The sequence below is a fragment of the Caretta caretta genome, chromosome 6, assembly GCF_965140235.1.
Source record: "Caretta caretta isolate rCarCar2 chromosome 6, rCarCar1.hap1, whole genome shotgun sequence".
In the NCBI taxonomy this organism is placed as follows: Eukaryota; Metazoa; Chordata; order Testudines; family Cheloniidae; genus Caretta; species Caretta caretta.
In genome coordinates, this window is record NC_134211.1 from 68,276,406 (window position 1) to 68,302,709 (window position 26,304).

General features: G+C 43.0%; 1 protein-coding gene across 1 annotated transcript in view; it reads left to right on the forward strand.

Annotated features, from left to right (window-relative positions):
• Positions 1-19,566, forward strand: part of LOC125638794 (cytosolic phospholipase A2 zeta-like) — a 42,469-nt gene extending 22,903 nt beyond the window's left edge. Inside the window, exons 8-20 of the mRNA XM_048854930.2 lie at positions 722-891; positions 3,286-3,399; positions 7,374-7,411; positions 8,802-8,937; positions 9,462-9,598; positions 10,933-11,155; positions 11,994-12,108; positions 12,976-13,113; positions 13,456-13,563; positions 15,193-15,387; positions 16,296-16,462; positions 17,812-17,998; positions 19,253-19,566. Of these exons, the coding sequence (XP_048710887.1) occupies positions 722-891; positions 3,286-3,399; positions 7,374-7,411; positions 8,802-8,937; positions 9,462-9,598; positions 10,933-11,155; positions 11,994-12,108; positions 12,976-13,113; positions 13,456-13,563; positions 15,193-15,387; positions 16,296-16,462; positions 17,812-17,998; positions 19,253-19,473 (1,949 nt within the window). The 3' untranslated portion in view covers positions 19,474-19,566. The remainder of the gene's footprint in view (positions 1-721; positions 892-3,285; positions 3,400-7,373; positions 7,412-8,801; positions 8,938-9,461; positions 9,599-10,932; positions 11,156-11,993; positions 12,109-12,975; positions 13,114-13,455; positions 13,564-15,192; positions 15,388-16,295; positions 16,463-17,811; positions 17,999-19,252) is intronic.
• Positions 19,567-26,304: the final 6,738 nt, after the last annotated feature.

The window sequence follows — 26,304 nt, forward strand, 5'->3', positions numbered from 1 at the left end:
GTTGCCCTGAACTGTGATGGCTATGTCCTTTCTTTGACATATCCATCAAATTCAGGGGTTGAATGGCAGAGGATATGGTGAGGAACTGCACTTCCCTTTGTTATGGTGTAGTATAAAAAACATTGATATGGGCTTTACAGGACCTTCAGGAGGTCTGTCTGGTTCATTTCTAGCAGTCCTTTTGTTCACCTGGCTGGCAAAGGGCAGATACTGACATCCCTACAAAAGGGGATTGTGAGGAGGACAGCTGGGGCAAACAAGGATAATTCTGTAGGTATTCTGTAAAATAACACTCCCCCCTCCCTGCCAAAATCCATCCAAGCAAAATTCCCACCTTTCACTTAATGCAGTCCCTCAATGCTGTCTGCAGTGCTGGGGGCACAGCTCACACACCCGCACTGTTACCATGTCCGTACTGGGTCGGGTGAGCAGGACCCACTATTGGAAACCAGGAAACCCATCTTAATGTTACAAGGTTTCTTATATAGGTTTGACAGCTGGAGGTGATCAGTGGTGAAGCATTGCAGGCAGGGTTTTGGGGAATCAATGGGGAACTTGTTCTGGAGGATGTGAGAAGTTCTGGCATCTGGGAGGGGATTCTTGTTGAGGCATTAGTCACTTGAGGAGAGTTGATTGCAATCTAGAGTAGTATATTACGGATTTCCTCTTCTGTCTTTATGCTCTTAATTGTGTGGGCTGACTCTCTCATTTCCTTATTCAGAGAACTGTCAGGTCAAGTTGTCCGTGCCAGGGGCCTTTGAGAATCGGTCATCCACTTTCTGTAGTGCTGACTCAGAAGAGAGAAGAAAGATCCCGTTTCTCTTCCATGTAGACAGAGAAATCAGCCCAGAGCTTCACTTGGAGCTGCTGCAAACAACAACTGTCCTAGAGGTGAGAAACAGCATTTGCCGGAGGCTTAATCCATTAGCCAGGCAAATCCATTGTGAAGCCAGGTCCTCGACTCCTGAAAATGACACTTAGGTCCTGACTTATATTCCATTCATAATAATTCCATGTACTACCCCGGTTGGACAAGTAGTGTTAGAGGCAAAGTTGACATAGGTCTTAAACCTGTTGATGAAAATAAGTCCATTATGTTAAAATAGGAACTATTTATATTAACTATTAGATGTGAGAATACACAAAGAATAATTATAGGGTGGGGCTGGTAGGGCCGACTATTGTTATAATGGCCCAGCACTTCCCATTTATAAGATGCTGTTTATTTGCTTATAACTTTACCAAACTTTAACCATTTGGGCTGAAATTTTACTGCCAGATATCTGCCTCAAGCTGAATTATTTTGGAAAATTTCAGCCAAAATGATTGAGCTGTTTCTGAGAATGTGTCTAGGGAAAAATACGTTGTTTTGCCCATGTTAAAAAAGACAACAACCAGGGTGACCTTTTCTTTGAGAAGCTCTAGCACCCCCGTGCCTTGGAGCAGGGACTTGAAATTTGGCAGGAGCATGGTATTTGTGTCAGGCATATTTCTTTCACCATCCCTATGAAAATCTGCCCAAATTTGGCCAATTTAGTAGCCCTTAAAAATTGCAGTTTGTATGTGGTCAGTAGAGAAATGCTAAAGTTTGTAGCTGAATTACCTGAGGATTCCATCCACATTGGGCATGCCCCACTTTGGAGCTAAGATGAACTTCTCTGCAATTGTGGACTGTGCTGGGGCGAGGCACTGGAAGTGGGAGCAAAGGAGCCAGTCTCTCCTGTGCTCTCAGTGGCCCTCCTGCTGATGCCTAGCGAGTGTGGAGGAGGAAGCTACCTTACTCAAATGTAGAGGGGACAAGAGCTAAACTTTGGGGTGAGGGGTAGGCAGGATAGTGGACTGGAACAAGGAGCCTAGGGGATGAACTGGGACTGGAGGCTGGCAGGGAGGGAAACTGTGAGTGGGATGGAGTGGGACTGGCTGGGCAAGTAGACTGGGAGCTAGGGAGGGAAATGGATGGGACTGAGAGCCAGTGGTTGGGCTGGGGAAACTGAGATTGGATGAGGAGTTGGGGGGAGATTTGGACGAGAACAGATCTGAAAAGGAGCCAGAATAGGGGAGAACTGGGACTGTCTGGGCAAAGAGATTGGTGCATGGAGCCAGGGTGGGTGGGTGCTGAGATTGGACAAGGAGCCTGGGGAGGAAGACTGAGACTGGAGGCTTGGGAGTGTCAAGCACCAGATTGGAAGAGGAGGGGGAAACTAGGACTGCTTGGGCCAGGAGACTGGAGACAAGGGGCAGGGGTAGGATGGTGGGGAACTGGGAATGGATGGGCAAGAAGACTCGGACTCGGAGTGAGGGAGGTGACTGGGATGGAATGTCTGGAAGGGTTGAGACTAGGTCTTCCTGGGCAAGGAGACTGGTACTGGAGTGAGAAACCTGGGGTATGGAGACTGGGACTAGCTAGGTGAGAAGAATAGACTTGGGTGAGGAGCCAGGGGTGGGGAAGAAACAGGACTGGTTCAGGGACAGGTTGGAGGAGACAGGGCGGAAGGGGTCAGCCTTGGTGGGAAATGGTTAGAAGTGTCTGTGCCCACTAGAGCAAACTCCCCTCCAGAGCCTGGAATGCAACCCAAGATTCCCGAGTCTCACCATTCCTCTGCTGTCAGCAAATATCTGTGAAACCCACCGGCAAAGTGTCCCCTTCTGGGCTGTAGAAATGGTGACAACCTACTACTGCTATCAATTACTCCATTACCTCAAGTGGCAGAGGTCTGTGCAATGGATCTAAAGGTTCCAACCTGCTGATGAGCTACATAGGTTTATTAAAGGTTAAAAAGGGCATAGTCAATTTCCTATTAAAGTCAAAGGAAAGAGGACATTGATTTCAGTGGAAATAGGATTGGGCCTTCATATACTACCATGCGTCCGGGTTCAAAGGACAAGTTTATGTAGTTGCTGGTCTTTGGGAATGTTTCTGTATAATGGTCCACTGGTGTGAATTGGGTAGGTCAGAATTGTTTATGTAACTTTAGCTTGTAATTTTTAACGTTTCAAAGTTAGTGAGATTTTTAAGGAGATCTTATCGTTACATCTTTTCCTGAATTGCATGGCTCAACCTGAACTGAGACATAATAAAGTTTTTGTTATTGGGTAATAAAACCACCAGCCATTTTTACTCATTTGAACAGTGAACATATGGTTTTGTATTAGTCAGTAGCACACAGCTGAGTGATATGTTTTTATAACAAGTGTACAGCACCTTGAGTGATGGAAGGATGCTTCTATAAATGTATACAAATAGTTACATTTCTCTGTATGTAAACCAAGCATTTTAATTCCTAGGAGGGATGGAGTGAGGATCTGAAAATGCACACTGCACGCTTAGGGACGGGAGCAATCCCCCTTGCAACACTTCCTCTTGGACAGGAAGTTGAAATTAGCGTTCCACTAGGAAAGGTAATAGTCTCTCTTTCTATGCACAGGTTTTTTAGGGGCATGGAAATGGTGGACTAAGTTAAGCTTTGTGCATGTAAGTTCTATGTTGTCTTTCTGTTCTGTTAGTGTTGGTTTTTTAAAGCCAGAAGAATTTGGGGGTATAAACTGTTTTTTACAATGTGTTTATACACCACCCTAGTATAGTGATGCCTGGATCTGACTGGAGCTGCTATGTGCTATGTGCAAAGAGAAAGGGATGCATGAGTCAGAGATAGGGAATGGAGGAAGGGGAATGTTGAGGGAGGAGAGGTTTTTGGTTGAGAATAAAGGGACATAAGAAGAAAGTTGGTTGTTAGAGCAAATAAGAAATTTAAAGGGGATAATCAGAGGGGGACAATATTATAATGGAAGTGAAGGGTAGGAGTGAATGAGGGGACTGATAGGGATAAGCCTACCACTATCTCTCCCTTTGTGCCTTTCATTTTCCCTTTACTAATTACTCCTGTCCTCTCACACTTACCTGACCTTCGGTTTGGAATGCGGTTTGGCTCAGAAGTCCGATCCACTTTGGCCTGCCTGACAGGTTGCTAGAGAGCAGACGTGCTCTGGTAAATGTTCTGGATTCAACTGTGGAAGCCCATGGTATCTAACCCCTTATATACTGTCTGTCTCTCCTAATGAGCAGTCACTCGCATGTTATTGCTTCCTCACAGTAAAGTTGGAGCGGTCATCTCTGAAATGTGGGAAATAGGAGGAAGGAGTGAAATCTCATCTACAATTCATGGGTTAATTTAAAGCATCAAATAAAACAGAGCAAAACTATGTATAAATTCATTGAACCCTGTTTTTTTCCTATTCAGTTCACCATTTTCTCTGTCTGGTCTTGCTGGTCAAGGACCTCTTTATGGAGATGGGAAGAAATGAGATGTTCATGTTGACTTGAGATGAGCAATCACAAGAAGTATTTTGCATGCCCATGGACTCTGGAAGAGAGATCTGGTGTTGCACTTGCCTAGCCCTGTTCCTCTCTTAAGAGGAGGAGACAGAGGCTAGTGTTGGTTGAGCACAGATCTGGTAGCTCAGCAACTAAACCTCCCTCTGTCGATCTGGCTGTGGCTTGTCTCGTGTTTACATTCTCTTACTCACTCCCTCCTCCGGGCCCTTGGCTCTCTGCAAGAGCAATGTGCTGCATCTGCGTAGGCAATCAAGTCAAGCATATTAGTCTAAATGTCTTAACCATTCAATAGCTGAGGGAAGGGCATTGTACAAGTCCATGCAGGAACCAGGCAGCCCTTGCTGATGGGTGTACCCTGCAGCTTTGTTGCCTATATCTTCTCACTGGCTGTAGTGGCAAAGTGGGGGGTCACAAAGGCCCCATTTAGAGTCATTAGCAGCATATTTTAACACTCCACATCTGAAGAGATTGAGCTTTACCCAAAGATGGTGTGCAAGGTCAAACACATGGGTTTATTGGATCTGTCACAAGATATATACTGACTATATTTTTGTGCTTATAATCTCTATGGTTACATTGATGGTTTTTCTCATCACACAGTGTTGTCATCTTCAGTGAACTGTTAGGAGGAGCCTCCAGCATCTTCTGTCACATGAGCTGTGATGTCCGAAAACCTCTGTTATATAAACTTTCATGTTCAAAACCTTTTGCCATGTTGACTCACATGCTGAAGATGGGATTATGTGAATGAACTAAATTAGCTCTTTTTGTTAAAATTTGTCAAAATCCATGTATTTATTGCCTTAACCAGCATTCCAGTTACCAACTCTGCTCCTGCCCTGCCCCCATTCTAACCCCTTTCCCAAAGTCCCCGCCCCAACTCCACCTCCCCCTTCCCCATTGGACTCCTTTCTCAAATCCCCGCCCTGGCCCCGCCTCTTCCCGGCCTCCTCCCCTGAGTGTGCCTTGTTCCTGCTTCTCCCTCCCTCCCTCCCTCCTGGAGCTTGTTACGCCACGAAACAGCTGTTTCACGGCAGCAAGTGCTGCGAGGAGAAGCGGGGATGCAGCATGCTCAGGGGAGGAGGTGGAGGTGAGGTGAGTTGGGGCGGGGCGGGGAGCTTGGCTGCCAGTGGGTGCAGAGCACCCACCAATTTTTCTCCGTGGGTGCTCCAGCCCCGGAGCATCCACAGAGTTAGTGCCTATGCTGACTATACAAACCCCAAAGGGCCAGCCACATTGCCAGGTCAATATTAGGTTGTATCTTACCCAAAATACTGCACTGCCTGCCAGCCAATCCTTTAGTGTCTAAAACTAAAGGTTTATTTTAAAGAAAAAGGAAAGTACAAGAAGAGACTTGTTAAAAGATAAAGCACTTAGATACACCCAGAGACTTTAAAGTCCAGATATCAAGTTCTTAGCAGTATTGGTGAGTTTTCTGGCTTGAAAATCCCGCTGGAACACATCCACAGCTTGGATGGGTCATTCAGTCCTTTGTTCAGAGCTTCAGTTTGTGGAAAAGTTACTCCAGAGGTAAGAAGGAGGATTGAAGACAAAAAGCAGACTATGCAGCTGCCCTTTATATTCCTTTTGCCATGTGGCTTGTACTTTGTGTCTTCACAGCCCATGGGCACGGAAAAGCCTTAAAGCCTCTGTCCATAGGTATGCCCCTAGAAGTCCTGCTGACTCACAGGGTGTATTCCCTGGCTCCTTTCAGTGGATTCATTGTACAACTGATGACCCTTGATGGGCCATCGAACAGCTAAGTAGTGCTGATGCCAATCTGTCTGGGGGTGTCGCCCAAAAACAAAGCACAAGTTTGGAAATACAGATATACCCTACATATCTATAACACATAATAACAGGTGATACAAACATATAAACAAAATTATCATACTTGGCAAATGGTAACATTTTGGCAGATACCTCACAGGACGCATCTGGTCAGATTCCTTGCAATTTTAGAATATTGGTATCAACAATATCATAGTGTCCCACATATTCTATACATTATATACAAGGAACCGCTGTGTTCCTTTATGGTGACTTTATTGCTAGCTTTTCATGTTTTCTTAATCTACAATAAGGACCTAACCACATCAGCCACACTATCAGGGGCTTATTTCACCTGCACATCTACCAATGTGATATATGCCATCATGTGCCAGCAATGCCCCTCTGCCATGTACATTGGCCAAACCGGACAGTCTCTATGCAAAAGAGTAGATGGAAACAAATCAGACATCAAGAATTGTAACATTCAAAAACCAGTAGGAGAGCACTTCAATCTCCCTGGGCACTCAATAACAGACTTAAAAGTGGAAATTCTTCAGCAAAAAAACTTCAAAACCAGACTTCAACGAGAAACTGCAGAACTGAAATTAATTCGCAAACTGGACACCATCAAATTAGGCCTGAATAAAGACTGGGAGTGGATTGGTCACTACAAAAAATAATTTTCCCTCTGCTGATACTCTTACCTTCTTGTCAACTGTTGGACATGGGCGACGTCCACCTTGATTGCATTGGCCTCGTTAGCACTAGAAAAGTAATTTTCCCTCTCTTGATATTCACTTTCTTGTCAACTGTTGAGAATAGGCCACTTCCACCTTAATTGAATTGGCCTCATTAACACTGACCCCCCCACTTGGTAAGGCAACACCCATCTTTTCATGTGCTGTAATATTTATACTGCGTACTGTATTTTTCACTCCATGCATCTGATGAAGTGGGTTTTAGCCCACGAAAGCTTATGCCCAAATAAATTTGTTAGTCTCTAAGGTGCCACAAGGACTCCTCATTGTTTTTGCTGATACAGACTAACACAGCTACCACTCTGAAATAAAGGTCACTCTGACTAAAGCATACATTTGTTCTTTGTGTATGGTGAAAACATAACATGGCCTGTCTTCGAGTTGGCTTTACTTCTGGATAGATTTTGTTTAATATTTTTATGATAAGCTGTGGGAATTCTTTATGCTTCACAGGTGAGACTGTCTGTAAAACTTTCCTTTTTGGTTCAGGATTGTTCCTTCTTTTCCAGGGGCAAGGTGTGGATCTGACTGTGAAGGTTGAAGAGAGGTGCGTCAGATACCCAGAAATTCCTAAAAGAACATATGATAAGCAAATACTGTTCTCATTTATAAACTATCTTGGTAACTGTTTTACCTGTCTCAGTCACACTTACAGTTCATTTTACCTGACTGTCTCAAGTGAAAAAAGGTTCCTAGTGTTAAGGGGTTTTTTCTTGTGTTGTATCAGTTCACTGTAACTTTACTGTAGAATCAGTTTTCCTTGTATTTGAAACGTATTTTATCTGTGGGCTCAGAAAAAGAACTGAAGTTATAACCAACTTGGGGCTGAGTGCTGAAGAGTTGCTTACGGAAGTCAAATCTGAAAAAGTTGCTTCAAATGATAATATGCGGATTTGTCCACAAACTAACGCATGTATGGGCTCATGGGCAGGAGAGCTGGCACTCAGCTCCAAACAGTACAATGCGTGTATCGTCGTTGGTAGGTTATATTTTTTCAATGTAGAGCTGATTCCTGTTTTAGGCATGGTCTGAAGATAGTATAAACCACACATCATGTCATTAAGACACATTTAATATACCTGTTGAACGTTTGACTTTCCTCTAACCAGAGTTTACATCTGCCTTTTTCAGAGAGGTTGTTACAATTCTTTTAGACCTATTAATACCTCTATTGAGATCCATGAGCATTCAGCAAATATGAAAAGAGTCAGCCCTGTTTCAAAGAGCTTATGGTGTAAAAAGGCAAAATGCAAAGCAGGGCTGTGGAAGGGATACAGCTTAAAAATGAAGTGACTGCATAATCTTGTAAGTGGAAGAACATCAGAACTAACTTTAGTTGTTTTGCTGATGCCTTGCTTCTATCTGTTCCCTGATTTGTAATACATTTATCTAAAGAGTGTATATTCTGCTTTTTTGGCTGTATAAAAGTTTTTATCCTCATGTATCATCTGAGAAATGGTATAGGTGATTGAACAGACTTGTCAGGTACAATTTTTTAAATATTGTATTTTGTTTTTAATGTTTTATTATCTGATGGAAGAGAGCAAGGTTGGAAGTTTCATTTTTGTGAGGCTATCCTCATGATGTGAGGCCTTTCAGATGGTCTTGAAGGAAGGGTGAAGTTTGGTTTGGAATGCTGAAGTGAGAAAACTGTTCCAGAGATGGGACAAACTGCTTTTTTTTTATGGCTCTTATCACTTGGACAGCTTGGTTCTTTAAAAGCAGATACTAGTAAAACATAAACAAGAATGCAACACAGGTATGAATGAAAACCAAGGAAAAATAAATGCATTTAATTTTTTCTCAGCTGGTCTTAACTGGTGAGGCAGGGTACAAAATCAGAGAGGTGGTCTCAAGTAATAAGGGCTTTCTGAAAGTTCATCTCTCTCTTTTGCCATTCTTGTTCTCCCTCACTCTCCTATTGCTTGTGGGAGTAGCTCTCAGGATCTTGATGTGCGCATCAGTTTTGACCTCTGTAAAGGAGAGAGAGAATTTTTGGACATGAGGAAGAAAATAGTTTCTGATGCCCTAAAGAAGACACTTGGTTTGCCAGAGGAGCCCAAGAAAGATGAGGTATGAAATTCCCTTTTTAGAGAACTCTGTCCTTTGTGACTAGTTTTAGGGGGAGATAACTGTGCTGTCAGTGAACCTCAGCTTAATGGAAAATAGATTGTAAGCACACAGATTTTGAAAAAGCAGTTCAGAATGCAAGACACAGTCACTGCTTGGATTTACAGTAGCAGAACAGGGACAAACAACCCAGAAAAAAACAGGAGAAAGCTATCTGAGCTGCTAATAGTCCCTGTTTTCTGTCCAAAATGGCTGCTCATACTCCCAGATCAAATTTCAGAGGCTAAATCAGCAGAAGATTTGGACATAATGGGCTCAGATTTTTAATGTCAACAGAGCCCTTTCATAGGAATACTTATCTGTCTAACTACCTCCCATATTTTATTTTTGTTTATAATGAGAAAATCCATGAAATGAAACCTAAAACCAAATGACCGTGTGTGTGTGTAATTTAATACATATGCATGCAATGTAGTATATTCAATTGCATATGTTTTTCATAGCCTTTCATTCTTCTATTCTGGTAGATCCCTGTAGTGGCAGTAGTGGGATCAGGAGGTGGGATGAGAGCCATGACTGCTTTCTATGGCAATCTATCAGGACTCCAGCAGCTTGGTCTCTTGGATATCCTGATGTATATGTCTGGAGTCTCAGGATCTACCTGGTATGTAACTGGAACTTTTTCCCCATAGTCCTTCGACCTGAGAACTCAAGTCAGGATAGTCTGGGGAATGATACTCTATTGACACAGTTTACTTTTACCAACATGGATGATTCAGTGATAAGCTCATATATTTCCATAGTCTCTGTTGTTCACCTGATACCTTATTTAATTATCCTTCAAATTTCTGAAGTTTGTCTATAGATGCCCATTCAAGTTCTGGGTGCCTCTCCCATAAATTAAAAATTACAGAATAAATATAACCAGAGGACTGCCCATAAATAAACCCACCTTGGTCCACCCCCTCTCAACCACCTTAACTAAGGGAGGAAAAAGGTGAGCTTTGCAGCATGCCCAGTAGGTTAAGAAATCTGGGCTCTGGTAGATCATGTGGGGACAAATTCCAGAATCAAGGGCCCCACACAGGGGATGCTCTATCAGAAGCCCCTTGTTGTTCATATTGAGGGAGCTCCAGCTTAAGCACCCCTTATGATCTCCATTGTGACAGTAGATCACAGGGAGAGATGGGATCTGAGTAGCCTCCCTCCTTCCCCCAAATCAGTGACAAAAAGGAGAAGCAGGAAAGTAAGTTATAATATCTTTGCCCTGCCTTTTTTTAAAGTGAGCATTTTTCTTCAATCCATACAATATTTTCATTAACATAATTCTTATCAAAAGGTTTCAAACTACTTGCAGTTTCATTGAGCCAGATCCATCTCTCTGGGGCCCTAATCCCTTTGCCACTGAAAGTCATCTTTCTAAGAAACGAGGTTTTAGTGATATCAGGTTTGTAGCAGAAAAATCAAGGGACAAGCCCATGTAGCATTAAAATATATCGGTTTGTAGAAAGGTATGTAAAGTATGGCTAGGTATTAATTAAAAATAATGTGAATTAAGTTAGAGGGAAGGTGCTGTAAAGGGGGTATGTTTCTGCCTAAAGTAGTCTGAGATACTGAGGTAAAGAAAAGAGGGCACACAGGAAACCCAAGACATTAGATGACCATGGTAATCGATGCTTTAGGAAAGTTTCTTCATACTAATAATTAATTAGGTTGTTACTGAAAGTCTGCGGGTGTGCACAGAGATATGATATTAAGACTTTAAGAGAATGCAGTTTTGAGGCCCAAGCTGTGACCTATCATAAAATGGTTTAATAGGAAAGATTCCAAGGTGTGCTATAGACTATACATTTAATATGTTCTTAAATAAAAACAGAGATGTTACTTTCAGTTCTGTTCAAATCACAATGTGGGGAGGGCAGTCATCTTTCTCCAGACATTTGGCATATTGTGTAATAATTTGTTGTTGACTGAAAACCTTGGTGGACATTTTACTAGGTGTTTGTCTAAACTCTACAAAGACCCTCACTGGTCCCACAAAGACCTCAAGGATGCAATTAGCGTTGCTCGGAAACTCGTGACCAGCAGCAAAGTGGGGGCGTTTTCTGCTGAACGACTGGTGTATTATTTCCAGCAGCTGATCTTGTTGGAGAAAGAAGGACGGAAGGTCACACTCACGGATTTGTGGGGCCTTATCATAGAATATTTCTTACAACAGAAGGTAATGAGAGTCCTGGATGTGAATGGTTTGTCTTCAGAATAGGAGTTTAACAAACCTGTTTGAAGCCTCCGGCAACTTATTTCTTCAGACTTGTGGGACACTTTTTAAACTTCTCCTAGACATAAACAGAATTTTACAGGAGAAATGAAAACTTTAAATAATATCCAACACTGATTAAAGCCCCACGTGATTATCCTATGTTAATCATAAACCTATTCCATGCTAATATTATAGTAATTATCCTATGATGATCATAAATACATAGCATTTTGTATTTTCAAAATGCTCTACAACCATTAGCTGACTCATCTTCATAACACCTCTGAGATAGATAAGCATTGCCTCTTTTTGCGGATGGCGTAGCTCTGACACAGATTGGTTATATTACTTGTCTAAGGCCACATGATGAATAAGGGACAGATAGGATTAGAACTCCAGAATCCCTGGCCCACAGTATTTTCCTCAGTAGGTATGTGCGTCTAGTACTTTGTATTTGCTTTTATGTTTTTCATTCTCTCTCTCTCCTGATGCCTAAAGGAGCCATTTATGAGGACTAAACACTGTGAGATTTAGTTTTTTCTCATATTATTTCAATTTCGGGATTGTGGAAATATTGAAAGATGAGATCATGTCATGAGTTCGACAAATTACTCCATGAGGTTTTAAAAAAGCCCATGAAAAACTAAAAAGAATTTGCTTGAGAATTTCCTCTGAGTTCACTATTCATGCTGTGTGATTGGTCACATCTGTCACATGGCATTGCGAGGGCAAGAGGAACCTTCTATTTAAAGGCAAAACTGAACACCAAAGTGATATGACTTTTCCTTGCCATATCCAGCAGGATCCATCGAAGCTGTCTGACCAGCAGTCAGCAGTCAGGTGGGGACAGAACCCCTTCCCCATCTATGCAGCTGTCAATGTGAAGCCCAATGTCGGTAGCCATGAATTTACAGGTATAAAATAAAGTGGGTTTTTCCCCCCTCTAAAATCTGTAAATAGCATTTTCCCCCCAGTTTTAATTATTTATGTCCTTGTTCCCAGTCTCAAATCTTGTTGCAGCATAGTAATGATTGTGGGTAGCAACATAAATTCTCCTTCATATCCTTGCTACTGTGAATTTACTGGGTGAAATCCTGTTCCCATTAAACTCTCAATGGGAGATTTGCCATTGACTCCACTGGGGTTAGGGTTTCACCCATTATGTATACCTAACTTTTCATGCCTTTTCAATATTTGTAATGATGTGTTCAATCGCACATCTTCTCTTGAATTGTACTTGGCAATCCTAATTATAATGCTAAGATATTGGTTTGTTTTTGGATGTATCTCTCCGTGGGCATGTGCACATCTTTATTTGATGTTTGTTTGGTTTTTGTCTCCAACACACTTTTGAATGATGATATGATGGATTGACATTTTGTTTGGCTGATTTGAAAATCCCATTACTTAATTATTTCTGTTAGTAGCAGGATAATACTTCTTTAAATTCATTCTTCATCCCTTTTGCCGCCATTAAAAAATATCAACTTGTGATGCTGGTGAAAAGTCTTAATAGTGAATTCCCATGAATCTGTTAAATAAATCTCCTGTCAATCATATTGCTGTCATGCCATAAGTAAGATGTATGTGGGAGAATCTCCCCTCAGGGCATTAAAGCATTGTTATCTGGGAGGGTTAACCTTTACCAGCATAGGCATTATTGGTATGGATTAAGAAACTGAATTATTCTCTCTTAGCCATTCTCATGGGAATGAGGAGGGGATGAATATGTTTATCCAAGTGTATTTGTGAGATAATTATCTCGGTTAACCCTTTCACAGAGTGGTGTGAGTTCACACCCTATGAGTTTGGTAGCCACAAGTATGGAGCCTTTATCTGCATAGAAGACTTTGGCAGTGAATTCTTCAATGGGCTGCTGCTTGGGAAGTGTCTGGAGCCCAGAATTTGTTTTCTGCAGGGTAAGATCTGATGCTGCTAGAAACACTCCTATTGTGCTTTATAGCAACTGTAATTTGATGCACATTGATGAGAGGGTTAAGAATAATCAGATATTTAATTGTTAGTGACTTATATCAACAGCTGTACAGTTGCATAAGATGTTGCCCCTGGAGACTGTTAGGCATTTAACCACACTCTGTGTTCTTAACTGAACAAAACTTTTATTAAAGATAATCTGTCCTATCCCAATTTTGTCCTGCATATGATGCATATCTGATATGGTGAAATTGAAATTGGTCATGCTGTTCAGTGCCTGAGACGTCTAGGGAACCTAAATTAATACTTTCCTTGTTCCTTTTCAGGAATATGGGCCAGTGCCTTTGCTGCCAATCTAGATGAAATCTGGGAAGAAGTGATTTCTTCAAAAGTTGGCTTTCTAGAATCTCTGAAAGATGCCATCAAAGCTATAGGTAAACAATAGACAGAGATTGGGCTTTCCTTAGTCGTATGAAAGGGCCTTGAAAATAACTCCTCCATTCAAGGAAGTAACCTCTTCTCACAACATAAAAGAAGATAATTTAGGAGGGCCTTAACAGCACTGTCTACTGGTAGCCCATTTAGTTTAGATTATAGGAACATTATGAGTGGGATTGACAGTGGAGATGATAAAGGATAATACAGTTTCTAATACAAGAGATAATATAAGTTCTCCTTACCAGTATAATGAAGAAAAAGAGAAAATGGGCAGCACCACAACTTTCTGAAACTTCACAACAGCATCAGATTCTGGACATATTTACACTACAACTATTATGGAGTCAGAGGATTTGGCAATATCACAATTGTCCCCTGCAGCACTTGCAATATGTCTGATGTTTGTAGTTTAGATAAGTACTTATCTATGTCCCCTTCGCCAGATGAAAACCATGCAGTGTTCAAAGTGGGGACATGGGTGGGCCCCACTTATACTAGAGATTTTAACTCTAGTATAAAGGTTGGAGCCAATTGTGTCTTGTTTTCTCAACATTCTATTGTAGGCAGGGGTGAAAGTAACTTAAAGGACTTACTGATACGCTTGAGTCCTGAGCAGGGGGCGTGGCTTTGACCGGAAGGGGCAGGGCCTCAACCGGAAGAGGCGTGGCCTTTAGAGCCCCAGATTTAAAGGGCCCAGTGCTCCAGATGTGGTAGTGGTGGCTGGGAGCCCTGGGCCCTTTAAATCACTGCGGGAGCTACCACCTGCAGAGGCGACTGGGAGCCCGAGGGCTCGGGGGCCCTTTAAATCACTGCCCGAGCCCCACTGCCAGAGCTCTGGGGTAGCAGTGGCGGCTAAGGGCTCTGGTGGTGATTTAAAGGGCCAGGTGCTCCCAGCCACCACTACCCGCAGCGGAGCCCCAGGCCCTTTAAATTGCTGAAGGAGTCCTGGTGGCTCCCGGCTGCTGCTGCTACCCCTGGCAGCGGGGTTTGGGCAGCGATTTAAAGGGCCTGCGGCTCTGCTGAGGTAGCCCCAGGCCCTTTAAATCATCTCCGGGGGAAGCTGGTCCAGTCCGGCGCACTAACTCTTACCAGTATGCTATACTGGACCGTAACGGCTTTAAATCGCTGAAGCCCCTGGGGTAGCAGCGGTGGCCAGGGTCTCCGATGGTGATTTAAAGGGCCTGGGGCTCCCAGCTGCCACTATCGGCCGCCTCTGCTACCTGGGGGCTCTGGCAGCAGGGCTCTGGTGGCAATTTAAAGCCCCTGCTCCAGCTGCTGCCAGGAGCCCCAGACCCTTTAAATCACCGCCTAGGAAAGCTGGTCTGGTACAGCGCACTGGCTCTTGCCTGTATGCCGTACTGGACCATACCGACTTACTTTCACCTCTGATTGTCGGTGGAGGCTTAATAATACCAGTCATTTTTTAAAAATATTGCTTAAGGTGTTAGCTACATGAGCCCTGCTGAAGACAGTAGCAGTTGTGTTTAAAATCCCAGCTGTTGTAAGGGGAAATGTCAGTATAAAATGGCTGGCATCTTGAACTCGGGGTAAAATGGTCAGGGAATTGTGAAATTTGAGCTTGGATACAGAGATCTGAATTCTGATTTGTTTGTTTCTTTCTGCAGATGAGGCTCAAGGACGCCAGCCTCTGGACCCCTCACAATTAGAAAAGCGAATGGTCATGCCAGGTGGAGCCTTCTCACATTTATTTCAAGATGTATTTAAGTCCCGCTTCTCTGCTGGGGAAAACATTAACTTCATGCGTGGACTGTACCTTCACAGGGACTACGTCAATGCCAAGGAGTTTGTGGCCTGGAAAGGTGGGTAACAAGATTCTGTGTGAGAGAAACCAGGCTGTGTGTCAGAGGAATTGGGGACAGTTAAGAAGAGAAAGATGACGAGTCAGTGACAATGCAAGTATGTGTTATCCAAGTACATACTGCTGTAAAGCTTATAAAATGGGCAAGATGCTGCTCGGAGCAAACCATTCAGTTGGCAGTATAGAAGGCTGCTCAAAATGTAGTTGTTTTCTAAAACAAGTTAAAAACATATTTTGTCTGCTGCCACTGGGGTTTGTGTAACCAGATCTCCATGAGTAAAATCACCAACACCACCAATGGAAACGCTGTTGGCCAAATGCAATCTTCCTTTACAAACAGGCAACCACAATGACAGGGTTGTACTTGTGTATATGACAGCAGACTTGGGCTTATATACTTCAGAGCAAAACCATCCCAAATCCCTTTTGACTGTATTGGAAATTGCCATATAGGAAAGTTATCTCTCCCAGTAGGAAGGATGGGCTTGTGCTTACGGCACTGGATCAGGAATAAAGAGATCTGGGTTCTGTTTTGAGCTCTGCTACTGACGCTCTATGGGCAAGTCACTTAATCTCTCTTTCGTACCTTAAAGGGGTGTTGTGATGATAGAATAGTTAATGCACGTGAGATGTTTGGTTCCTGTGGTGGTGTTTGCTTATAAGCTTTTCTGTGGTGCTCAGATATAGGTCTTTTTTTATTTGTCTTGTTTTGCTGAGTGTCCAGGGTGGAGGCAACTTAGTTTGATTTGGTGGTGGGTGGGTGTTGGGGTGTGGGAGTACAGTTAATGTAATTCCAGGGTATTTAAACATTTCTCCTTAGGGTCTCACATGGTTTTCACCTTTTCTCTGAAATTAGACTGACGTGTTTTGTGTACTTCAGTGACCAGTATGATTTTTGGGGTCTTTCAGGCACTCACCAGGATGCCTTTCCCAACCAGCTAACTCCAATGGAACACAATCTGTACTTGGTAGATGGGGTTTTTTCTATCAATTCTCCATTTCCTTTGGTGCTTCAGCCAGAGAGAGATGTAGATGTCATCTTTTCATTCAACTACTCTTGGGAAGCTCCATTTGAGGTGAGAGACAAAACGGAGCAGAATTAGGCAAAGACATGTGTCTACTGCCTAGGACATAATGGATGAAATCAGAATGGTCAAATGCCCTATTTAGACATATCTCAATGACTGAGAGAATTATTACTGGGTATAATGCATTATACAACCTTTTGTCAAGTTTTGGGGCTTGCTGCAGAAATTACTGGGTGAAATTTTGTGGCCTGTTATGCAGGAGACCAGATTAGATTATCATATTTATCCCTCTGGCTTTAAAATCTATGAATCTGTAGATAATTGGTTTGAATCCAAGATCAATTCAGTAGATTTCCAACTGTTGGCTGTTTGGTGATTTATCTGAAATAAATTGATTATCTCAGTCCAGTTCCTGATGGACAAATATCAGTCTAAAAATAACCATTTCCATATGAAATGAACCATTTTTTTCTATACTTAAAATGCCATGTTAAATGAACATATGTACATTTAGAAATTTTACACGACCCTGCACATTCTGGGCTCTGAGGGCCCGGGCCTGTGACATAGATTTAAAAACACAAGGAAGAGAAGTTTCAAAGCAAATTTTTCATCCCTCAAACTGCCAGTGTGTGACACCAACAATCAAAATGTGTGACAAATGACCAAAATGTGGGACACAATAATATACAGATTAAATATATTATTAGATTATATATATAGATATATATATAAAGCATGTTTGAAGGATGTTTTCTCACTGTGTTACTTAAATAAACCAAAAAAAAAGAAAAAAGAAAAATGGAAAAAATTAATTCTATTGCTTGCCATAAAAAAATCCTCTGGCATATGGATCATAAGCAGAGTTTGAACTCTGGATTTTCACATTCCCAGCACAAGCCTTTACTTGAGTTACAGGAATAATTGCTCTTCTCTGTGTGGAGCAGCCAGTACAGGGGGATGCGACATGACACACATTTTGCCAGTGGGTTGCCCAGCTGTTGGCTAGACAGCAATAGAATATTGGAGACTGGAATCCTGGGTTCTGTCCCTGGCTTTGGGAGGGGGCTATTTTTTAGTGGTTAGAGATAGGAATAGCCAAATCAAACAGCTACATTGTTATCATTGATGATAACATTTATATTACAATAGTACCTGGAGGCTGAGGTTGAAGTCCCACTGTGTTGAGCCCTATGTAGACATATACTCTTTTGAGCTCTTCTGTAAATCTGGCCATGAGGTCAGAATGGGAACTTTGGAGTGCTGTGCACTTGAAAAATCTCATCTTTATTTAGATGCCTAAATGGGAGCTGAGCACTTTTGAATATCTGGCACCACCTGATTTTTAGATCTTATCCAGTAAAGAAAATAACTTTACTTTTGTCTTCTGAGTTCAGGTGCTGCATCAGGCTCAGAAGTATTGTGAAGAACGGGAAATCCCCTTTCCACACATTGTTGTGAGTGAGACAGATAAGCAGAAGCCCAAGGAGTGTTATATGTTCATGGATCCTCAGAATCCAAAAGTTCCCATAGTGCTTCACTTTCCATTGGTGAACAACACATTCCAGAAATACAAGGCACCAGGTAAGGAAGTATGTAGGAGAGGTTCAATTATACAAGGTGCTGAGAATTTTTCGCCCCGTAGTCGGGAGTTGCTTAGGGCTCAATCTTGTAAGGTGCTAAGAACCTAAGGCTTACTTACCTAAGGTTTACTTCCTGCATACCTGAGGCTTGCATACTGCATATGTACTGCAGCATAACTACATCACTGAGGGGTGTGAAAAATCCACCCCCGTGGGTGATATAGTTATACCGACCTTAACCCCCATATGGACTGTGCTATGTGGGTGGAAGAGCTTCTCCCACTGACATAGCTTATAGAGGTGGGAGAGCTCTCTCCTGTCGGCTTAGAACATCTTCCCCAGACATGCTTCAGCAACGCAGCTGCAAATTTGTAGTGTAAACCTGCCCCACAAGAAGAATCATTGGGAGCAGTAACTATATATTGGACATTGGCCACCAAAATATCCATCTTCAATATCTCAAGAAAATATGATTCATATGCTACTTAAAGTGATTAAATATTTATATTATTAAATGCACAAATATGAAGGTTGTGCGTTCCCTACTCTAGCTGGTGGAACAGACCATCTGTTTAAAACTGTTTTACTGTATTCAAATATTCCAAAGTAGTTTTTGTTATATAGAGTGTATTTGTTCAGGTGTACTGTTAGTCCAGTTTTCAGTAGCCCTCTTTACTCCATTACCAGAGAGTCTCGGTTGCTTGGGGTTGGAGCTTCTGTCATAGCTTTGGCCTCATTTTTAAACTGTTGTAGTCTGTTTAAGCTGAAATTTTGTATTAGGATAATGACTGTGGGCCCTGAGGTGTTTGGTTTTATGAACAGTAACAACATTGGCATATGGAATTGTATTGTCCAAAGGTTTGAATGCAAAGCTGAAGAGTACTGGGGATAAGGGACTCTGGGTTCCCCTCTGTAGCTGAAAAAGTTATGAATTAAAATCATTCACACTGCCTGTGAGATAGGAACCAAGTATAGGGCTTGAAAATCACACTTGGTTAAAGTGCTTCAAACACACCTATTTCACCTTGTCAGGAACCTTACCTGCACCCAGTGGCAGGACAAAAGAGCCACCTGCAGAGTCAATGGAGCCGACGATCGATCGATTGATCTATCGATCGATCGATCGAACATCAACTTGTGGGTAGGTTTATGATAAACCATGATGGTAGCACCTCCTTCTGCTCCTGCACAAACATGGGAGTATCTTGTTAAGGGGATCTGTGAAGACTGTTATTGGCTGATTTTCTGTCTGCAGGAGTTGAGCGTGAGACGGAAGATGAGAAATCCTTTGGCAACTTTCCTGTTGAAGGAGAAAAATCTCCTTATCATTCTATGAACTTCACATATCAACCCAATGAATTTGATAGGTTGCTGGAATTAAGCTGCTACAATATTATGAACAACAAGGACGCTATTTTAAAAGCCCTTGATTTGGGCATGAAAAGAAGGGTACTCAAGAATGCCAAAAGGAAATAAGATGCAGCCTTGTATTTAGGATATTGACTGGTTGCAGGGCATTGAATACACGAAAGCTTCAGACAGGAACACCAAAGGACTAAGATATCTGCAAATGACCAACACAGCTGATAACTTAACTATGTTTCATAGCTTCTCCAAATATAGTATGTATCAGCTAGACTTCACTTCTGGGTGAAGTGTATGAATGGAGCTTTAATAATAGCATTAAAATATTTGTGTATGAGCATGTCTGTATGTTCTTACTGAGCTCTTGTGTTCCTGTGCAATGTGTGAACCAATGGGATTAAGCCAGTGATGCTTTTCCATTGATAAATATGTAATGCTGGTAAACTAATCTCCAGAATCCCTATCCTTCAGGGGAAAGAGGGTTTTGCTCCATATTCAGTACCTGTCAGTATGGCATCAAGAAGTGCAGACAGTTGATAGTAAGGGTGTGAGCTTTCTTCAGAGCTCTGCATTGTTTAGCTTTAGAGTTTTTTCCTTTGAAAACATGTTTTAGTGGGTGGTAAAAAATGTACTTACTTCACCTGCTTTTCCTATCTCCAGAAACCATAAATATAGATTAGTGTTCTGAATTGGAGACGCGGCAGATTCAGAAAATATCTGAGCTTTGGGTAAATTCTGGATCCATACTCCACAGTTCTGGCCCCTCTTTAATCTGAATTCATTTAATCTCATCTAATTATTTTGAGATCACTAAACCTAGTAATTTGTACAACTGATTATCCCCGGAGTGTTCTGAATATAAAGGCAAACAGAGAGAGTTGGTTAACAATAGCAGTCCAGCTGTGGTTAAGTTTGAAATAGCCATTCCATTATAAGAGCAGATCTAGCTTGCCTCTTTCTCAAAAATGTTCCTTGTGGGATAAAATTTGGCTTATTTGTCTTCAGGCTGAAGGTGATTTTTGTTGTTGTGGAAATCTTAAGTAAATCTGAGCTGTTTTTGTATTGTCTCAATGCTGACAGACAAAGATACCAACTGCTTTTGCAGTTGGGTACTTGTAGCTTAAAACCATTTTTTTGTGTTAAAATGTAAAAATTTGCATCTCTATTGCTTCTACTGAGAAATGTGGCTTAATAAAATAAAATATTTAATTAAAAGTAATTAAGTTCTAATTGATTAAAACTATATATTTGCATACAGTGTACTTTAATTTTCCTCAACTAAATAAATATGTAAGGGATGTGGCCATCTGAGATCCACGTGCACAAATTGCATGTATCAAAATAATACGTAGAATTTACTTTGAGGCTGGTCTTATAGACGATCCATGTGCACTAGTGAGTTGGGGCTTGGCTATACTTGCAGATGTAGAGCGCTGGGACTTAAACCAGCCTTCGGAGACCGCGGCAGGTTGGATAGCAGCAGTCTGCTCTAATATCACAGCAGGTGCCTCTCGGCATCAGCAATTATTGTCCTTGCTTCCTAAAAGAAGTGAGAGAACACAAATGTAACTTGGTTGTGATGTAGAGGTGAAAATAAGCTGGTACGGTATTGTATGGCGTACTGGCAAGAGCTGGTACTCTGTGCTGGACCAGACCGGCTTCCCCAGGCTGGCGATTTAAAGGGTCTGGGGCTCTTGGCAGCGGCGAGAGGTCCTGGCCCTTTAAATCACACTGGAGCCCTGTTGCTGGACCCCTGGGGTAGCGACTGCAGCCCAGGGCTCTGGCGGTGATTTAAAGGGCCAGTGGATGTAAAGCCCCGGGGGCTCCTGGGTGCTGCTGCTACCCTGGGGCTCGGGGCTCTAGTGGAGATTTAAAGGGCCTGGGGTAGCGGCGGGAGCCCCTGGGGCTCTGTTGGCAATTTAAAGGGCCTGAGGCTGTAAAGGCTATGCCTCTTCTGGTTGAGGCCCTGCCCCCTGCTCAGGACTCCGGCGTACCAGTAAGTCCTTTAAGTTACTTTCACCCCCGTTGTGATGTAGCCTTAGAAGTAATACAGTGACAGGGGAATGTAGTTCAGTGATATAAAGCATATTAACCATCTGAAAACCAGGGATCCTTGTCTAGCACAAGATGACATTTGTGTCAGCCAACCAGAGTGCCCAGCGTCAGTGTCACTCAAACCCTTTCTCTTGTGTGACTTGCATCCTAACTTACAATACATGTATTCACATAATTATATTGCAATTCCCTAGCTGAACTCAGGTTAATGCCTTAAAAGGATGCTGTCAACTATAATTTTTTAAAGTATTTAAAAAAAAATCCAGTTTCTAATAGGGTACCTTTTAAATAGGATGTCTTGCTTTTGCTTAAAAAATTGAATACGTTACAAAGGGTTTCTTTCTGTTTCTTTGACATTTAAAAAGGTTTTTTCAGCCAGGGAGAAATTGACTATGCAGGAGAAAGAGTGAAACTGACTGTATGTATGCACAGCTCCCACAACACATCTTTCAAGATCCATGGGTCCTACAGATGCTTATCACAACATTTAGTGTACCTCATCCAGTGCACTAAATGCCCCAATAACAAGAAACTAGACAAGCACTATGCTCTCGAGTGAACTCACACAGGAAAATGATACAAGACAAAAACAGCATATCACCTGTGGGTGATCACTTTGTATAGCTGAGATATCAGTCCTCATCCTCAAAGGAAACCTGCACAGCACTTTCAAAAGGTGAGCCTAAAACACTAAAAATCGTGGTTTTAATAAAGACACTGGATTTATGTCTCCTTACAACAGCATTGTAACCCTCTAACTCCACTTTTTGTCCTATGACTACTGAATGTGATAAAACTTTGCACTGAATGATTCCTTAGAATATGTGCTAACTACTTATGCTAAACTATCTGTTCAATCTTGTATTTAGCTGTACCTTTCCTAGACCTGAGGAAGAGCTCTGTGTCGCTTGAAAGCTTGTGTCTCCACCAGAAGTTGGTCCAATAAAAGATATTACCTCCCCCACCTTGTCTCTCTAAAATCCTGGGACTGACACTGCTATAATAGCAGTGCATGTACATAGCGTGCTGTCACACACACAGTACACTAAAAATCAGAGAAATATTTTCTTCACTAACTTCCTTTTTTTTTTTTACTACCTTTGGGTGTTACTGGTAACTACTGTAGGTATATATTATTTTGAGGCAGAAATATGACTTTTCAAGTTGATGGGGTATCTAATTAAATTTCTTTTCCTTCCCATTCAAATACATAACTAAGATTAAAGAAGCAAATAACCAACCATACACTCTGTATATTGAATTAAACAAATATTCACATAGTATTTGCCTAGAATGAAGCAGGTCTCCCATCTGATTCTAGTGAGGTAGATGATAGTGGGTGTATCAATGTGTGGGAAGCAGTGTCACCTTATTGTATACAGAGTACTATACGGACAAAGCGTAGCATACCTTCTGGCTTCTTCAAACTGACACCTCTTTATAATTCATGATACTTTACTCTGGCTTAAGACATAAGAATGTGATAAACACAGACTAGATGTCATTCACTCCAATAATATGCACAGTATGTCTCTTCTCTTACATTCTTGGCTACAATAGGACCTCCTTAATATTTGGCCTATAATTATATGTTAGCCCTGGTCTACACTATGAGTTTAGGCCGGATTTAGCAGCGTTAGATTGGTTTAGCCCTGCAACCGTCCACACTATGAAGCCATTTTTTCCAACTTTAAGGGCTATTAAAACCAGTTTCTATACTCCTCCCCGACGAGTGGATGAGCACTGAAATCAACCTTACTGGGTCCAATTTGGGGTAGCGTGGACGCAATTCAATGGTATTGTGCTCCGGGAGCTATCCCAGAGTGCTCCATTGTGACCGCTCTGGACAGCACTCGACTAAGGTGCACTGGCCAGGTAGACAGAAAAAGCCGCATGGACTTTTGAATTTCATTTTCTGTTTGGCCAGCGTGGCGAGCTGATCAGCACAGGTGACCATTCAGAGCTCATCAGCAGAGGTGACCATGCAGTCCCAGAATCTCAAAAGAGCTCCAGCATGGACCGAACGGGAGGTACTGGATCTGATCGCTGTTTGGGGAGACGAATCCATGCTATCAGATCTCCATTCGAAAAGACGAAATGCCAAAATATTTGAAAAAATCTCCAAGGGCATGAAGGACAGAGGCTACAACAGGGACCCACAGCAGTGCCATGTGAAACTTAAGGAGCTCAGGCAAGCCTACCAGAGAGGCAAACGGCCGCTCCAGGTCAGAGCCCCAGACATGCTGCTTCTGTGATGAGCTGCATGCCATTCTAGGGGGTGCCCCTACAACTACCCCAACCCTGTGCATGGACTCCATCAATGGACTCTCATGCAACAGGGATGCAGATTCTGGGGACGAGGAAGAGGAGGAGGAGGAGGTTGAAGCACAGCAAGCAAGCGAAGAAACCATTTTCCCTGACAGCCAGGAACCTGTTGTTCACCCTGGATATAGTACCCTCCCAACCCACTGAAGGCAGGCTCCCGGACCTAGAAGGCGGAGAAGGGACCTCTGGTGAGTGTATCTTTGTAAATATAATACACAGTTTAAAAGCAAGCATGTTTAATGATTAATTTTCCCTCAAGACTTGGGATGCATTTGCGGCCAGTACAGCTACTGGAAAAGTCTGTTAACGTGTCTGAGGATAGAGTGGAAATCCTCCAGGGACATCTCAGTGAAGCTCTCCTGGATGTACTCCCAAAGCCTTTGCAAAAGGTTTCTGGGGAGGGCAGCCTTATTCTGTCCTCCATGGTAGGACACTTTACCATGGCAGGCCAGCAGCACGTAGTCTGGAATCATTGCATAACAAAGCATGGCAGCGTATGGTCCTGGTGTTTGCTGGCATTCAAGCAACATCTGTTCTTTATCTCTCTGTGTTTATCCTCAGGAGAGTGATATCATTCATGGTCACCTGGTAGAAATAGGGGAATGTTATTAAGGGGATATTCAGAGGTGGCCATTCCTGCTGGGCTGTTTGCCTGTGGCTGAACAGAAATCATCCCCGCTGTTAGCCACGCGGTTGGGGGAGGGGTGAAGTGATCATGCCAGAGAATTAATATTGTGTGTGTGTGTGGTTAGTTGGGTTTGTGCTGCACGTTAACCTGAAAACCACAGCCCATCCTTTTAAATGGCCAACCCATTTTAAAGGACCAACCCAATGGGTGCTTGGTATGTGAAATGAGGGTCCTGCTGTTTGAAGCCATTCCCACATGTTAGGAAGGTTCTCTAAAATGTCTCTCTTTAAATACTACTCTCCCTTTTTTTCCCTACCACAGCTGCAAATTTTTTATCGCTCCATGTATCATCTCCATCCCAGAGGCTATCAAAGATTAGAAGCCAGAAAAATTGCACTCGCAATGAAATGTTCTCTGAGCTCATGCAGGCCTCCCATGCTGAAAGAGCCCAGCACAGTGTGTTGAGGGAGACAATGTCAGAGTCCAGGAAAGCACAGGACGAGCACGAGGACAGGAGGCAGGATGCAATGCTGAGGCTACTGGAGGATCAAACTGATATGCTCTGGCGTACGGTTGAGGTGTAGGAAAGGCAGCAGGAGCACAGTCCGCTGCTGCAGCCCCTGTGTAACCAACCGCCCTCCTCCCCAAATTCCATAGCCTCCTCATCCAGATGCCCAAGAACACAGTGGGGGGCCTCTGGGCACCCAACCACTCCACCCCAGAAGACTGCCCAAGCAACAGAAAGCTGGCATTCAATAAGTTTTGAAGTGCAGTGTGGCCTTGTCCTTCCATCCACCCCTCCTCCACCACCCCACCCGGTGTTTCCCTTCTCCCCCACCCCTCCTAGGTTACCTTGGCAGTTATTCCCACATTTGTGTGACGAATTAATAAAGAATGCATGAATTTGAAACAACAATGACTTTATTGCCTCTGCAAGCGGTGATCAAAGTGGGGAGGGGAGGTCACTTGGCTTACAGGGAAGTAGAGTGAAACAAGGGGGGGAGGGTTTTAATCAAGGAGAAACAAACAGAACTGTGACACCGTAGCCTGGCCAGTCATGAAACTGGTTTTCAAAGCTGCTCTGATGCGCAGCAACCCCTGCTGTGCTCTTCTAACCGCCCTGGTGTCTGGCTGCATGTAATCAGCAGCCAGGCAATTTGCCTCAACCTCCCACCCCGCCATAAACGTCTCCCCCTTACTCTCACAGAGATTGTGGAGCGCACAGCAAGCAGTAATAATGATGGGAATATTGGTTTCGCTGAGGTCTAACCGAATCAGTAAACTGCACCAGCGCGCTTTTAAATGTCCAAATGCACATTCTACCACCATTCTGCACTTGCTCAGCCTATAGTTGAACAGCTCCTGACTACTGTCCAGGGTGCCTGTGTATGGCTTCATGATCCAGGGCATTAAGGGGTAGGCTGGGTTCCCAAGGATAACTATAGGCATTTCAACATCCCCAATGGTTATTTTCTGGTCTAAGTCCCTTGCTGCAGCCGTTCCCATGGACCAGAGTTCCTAAAAATGTGAGCGTCATGTACCTTTCCCGGCCATCCCACGTTGATGTTGGTGAAATGTCCCTTGTGATCCACCAGTGCTTGCAGCACCATTGAAAAATACCCCTTGTGGTTTATGTACTGGCTGCCTTGGTGGTCCGGTCCCAAGATAGGGATATGCATTCCGTCTATCGCCCCACCACAGTTAGGGAATCCCATTGCAGCAAAGCCATCCACTATGACCTGCACATTTCCCAGAGTCACTACCTTTGATATCAGCAGCTCAGTGATAGCATTGCCTACTTGGATCACAGCAGCCCCCACAGTAGATTTGCCCACTCCAAATTGATTCCCTACTGACTGGTAGGTGTCTGGCGTTGCAAGCTTCCAGAGGGCTATCGCCACTCACTTCTCAAGTGTGAGGGCTGCTCTCATCTT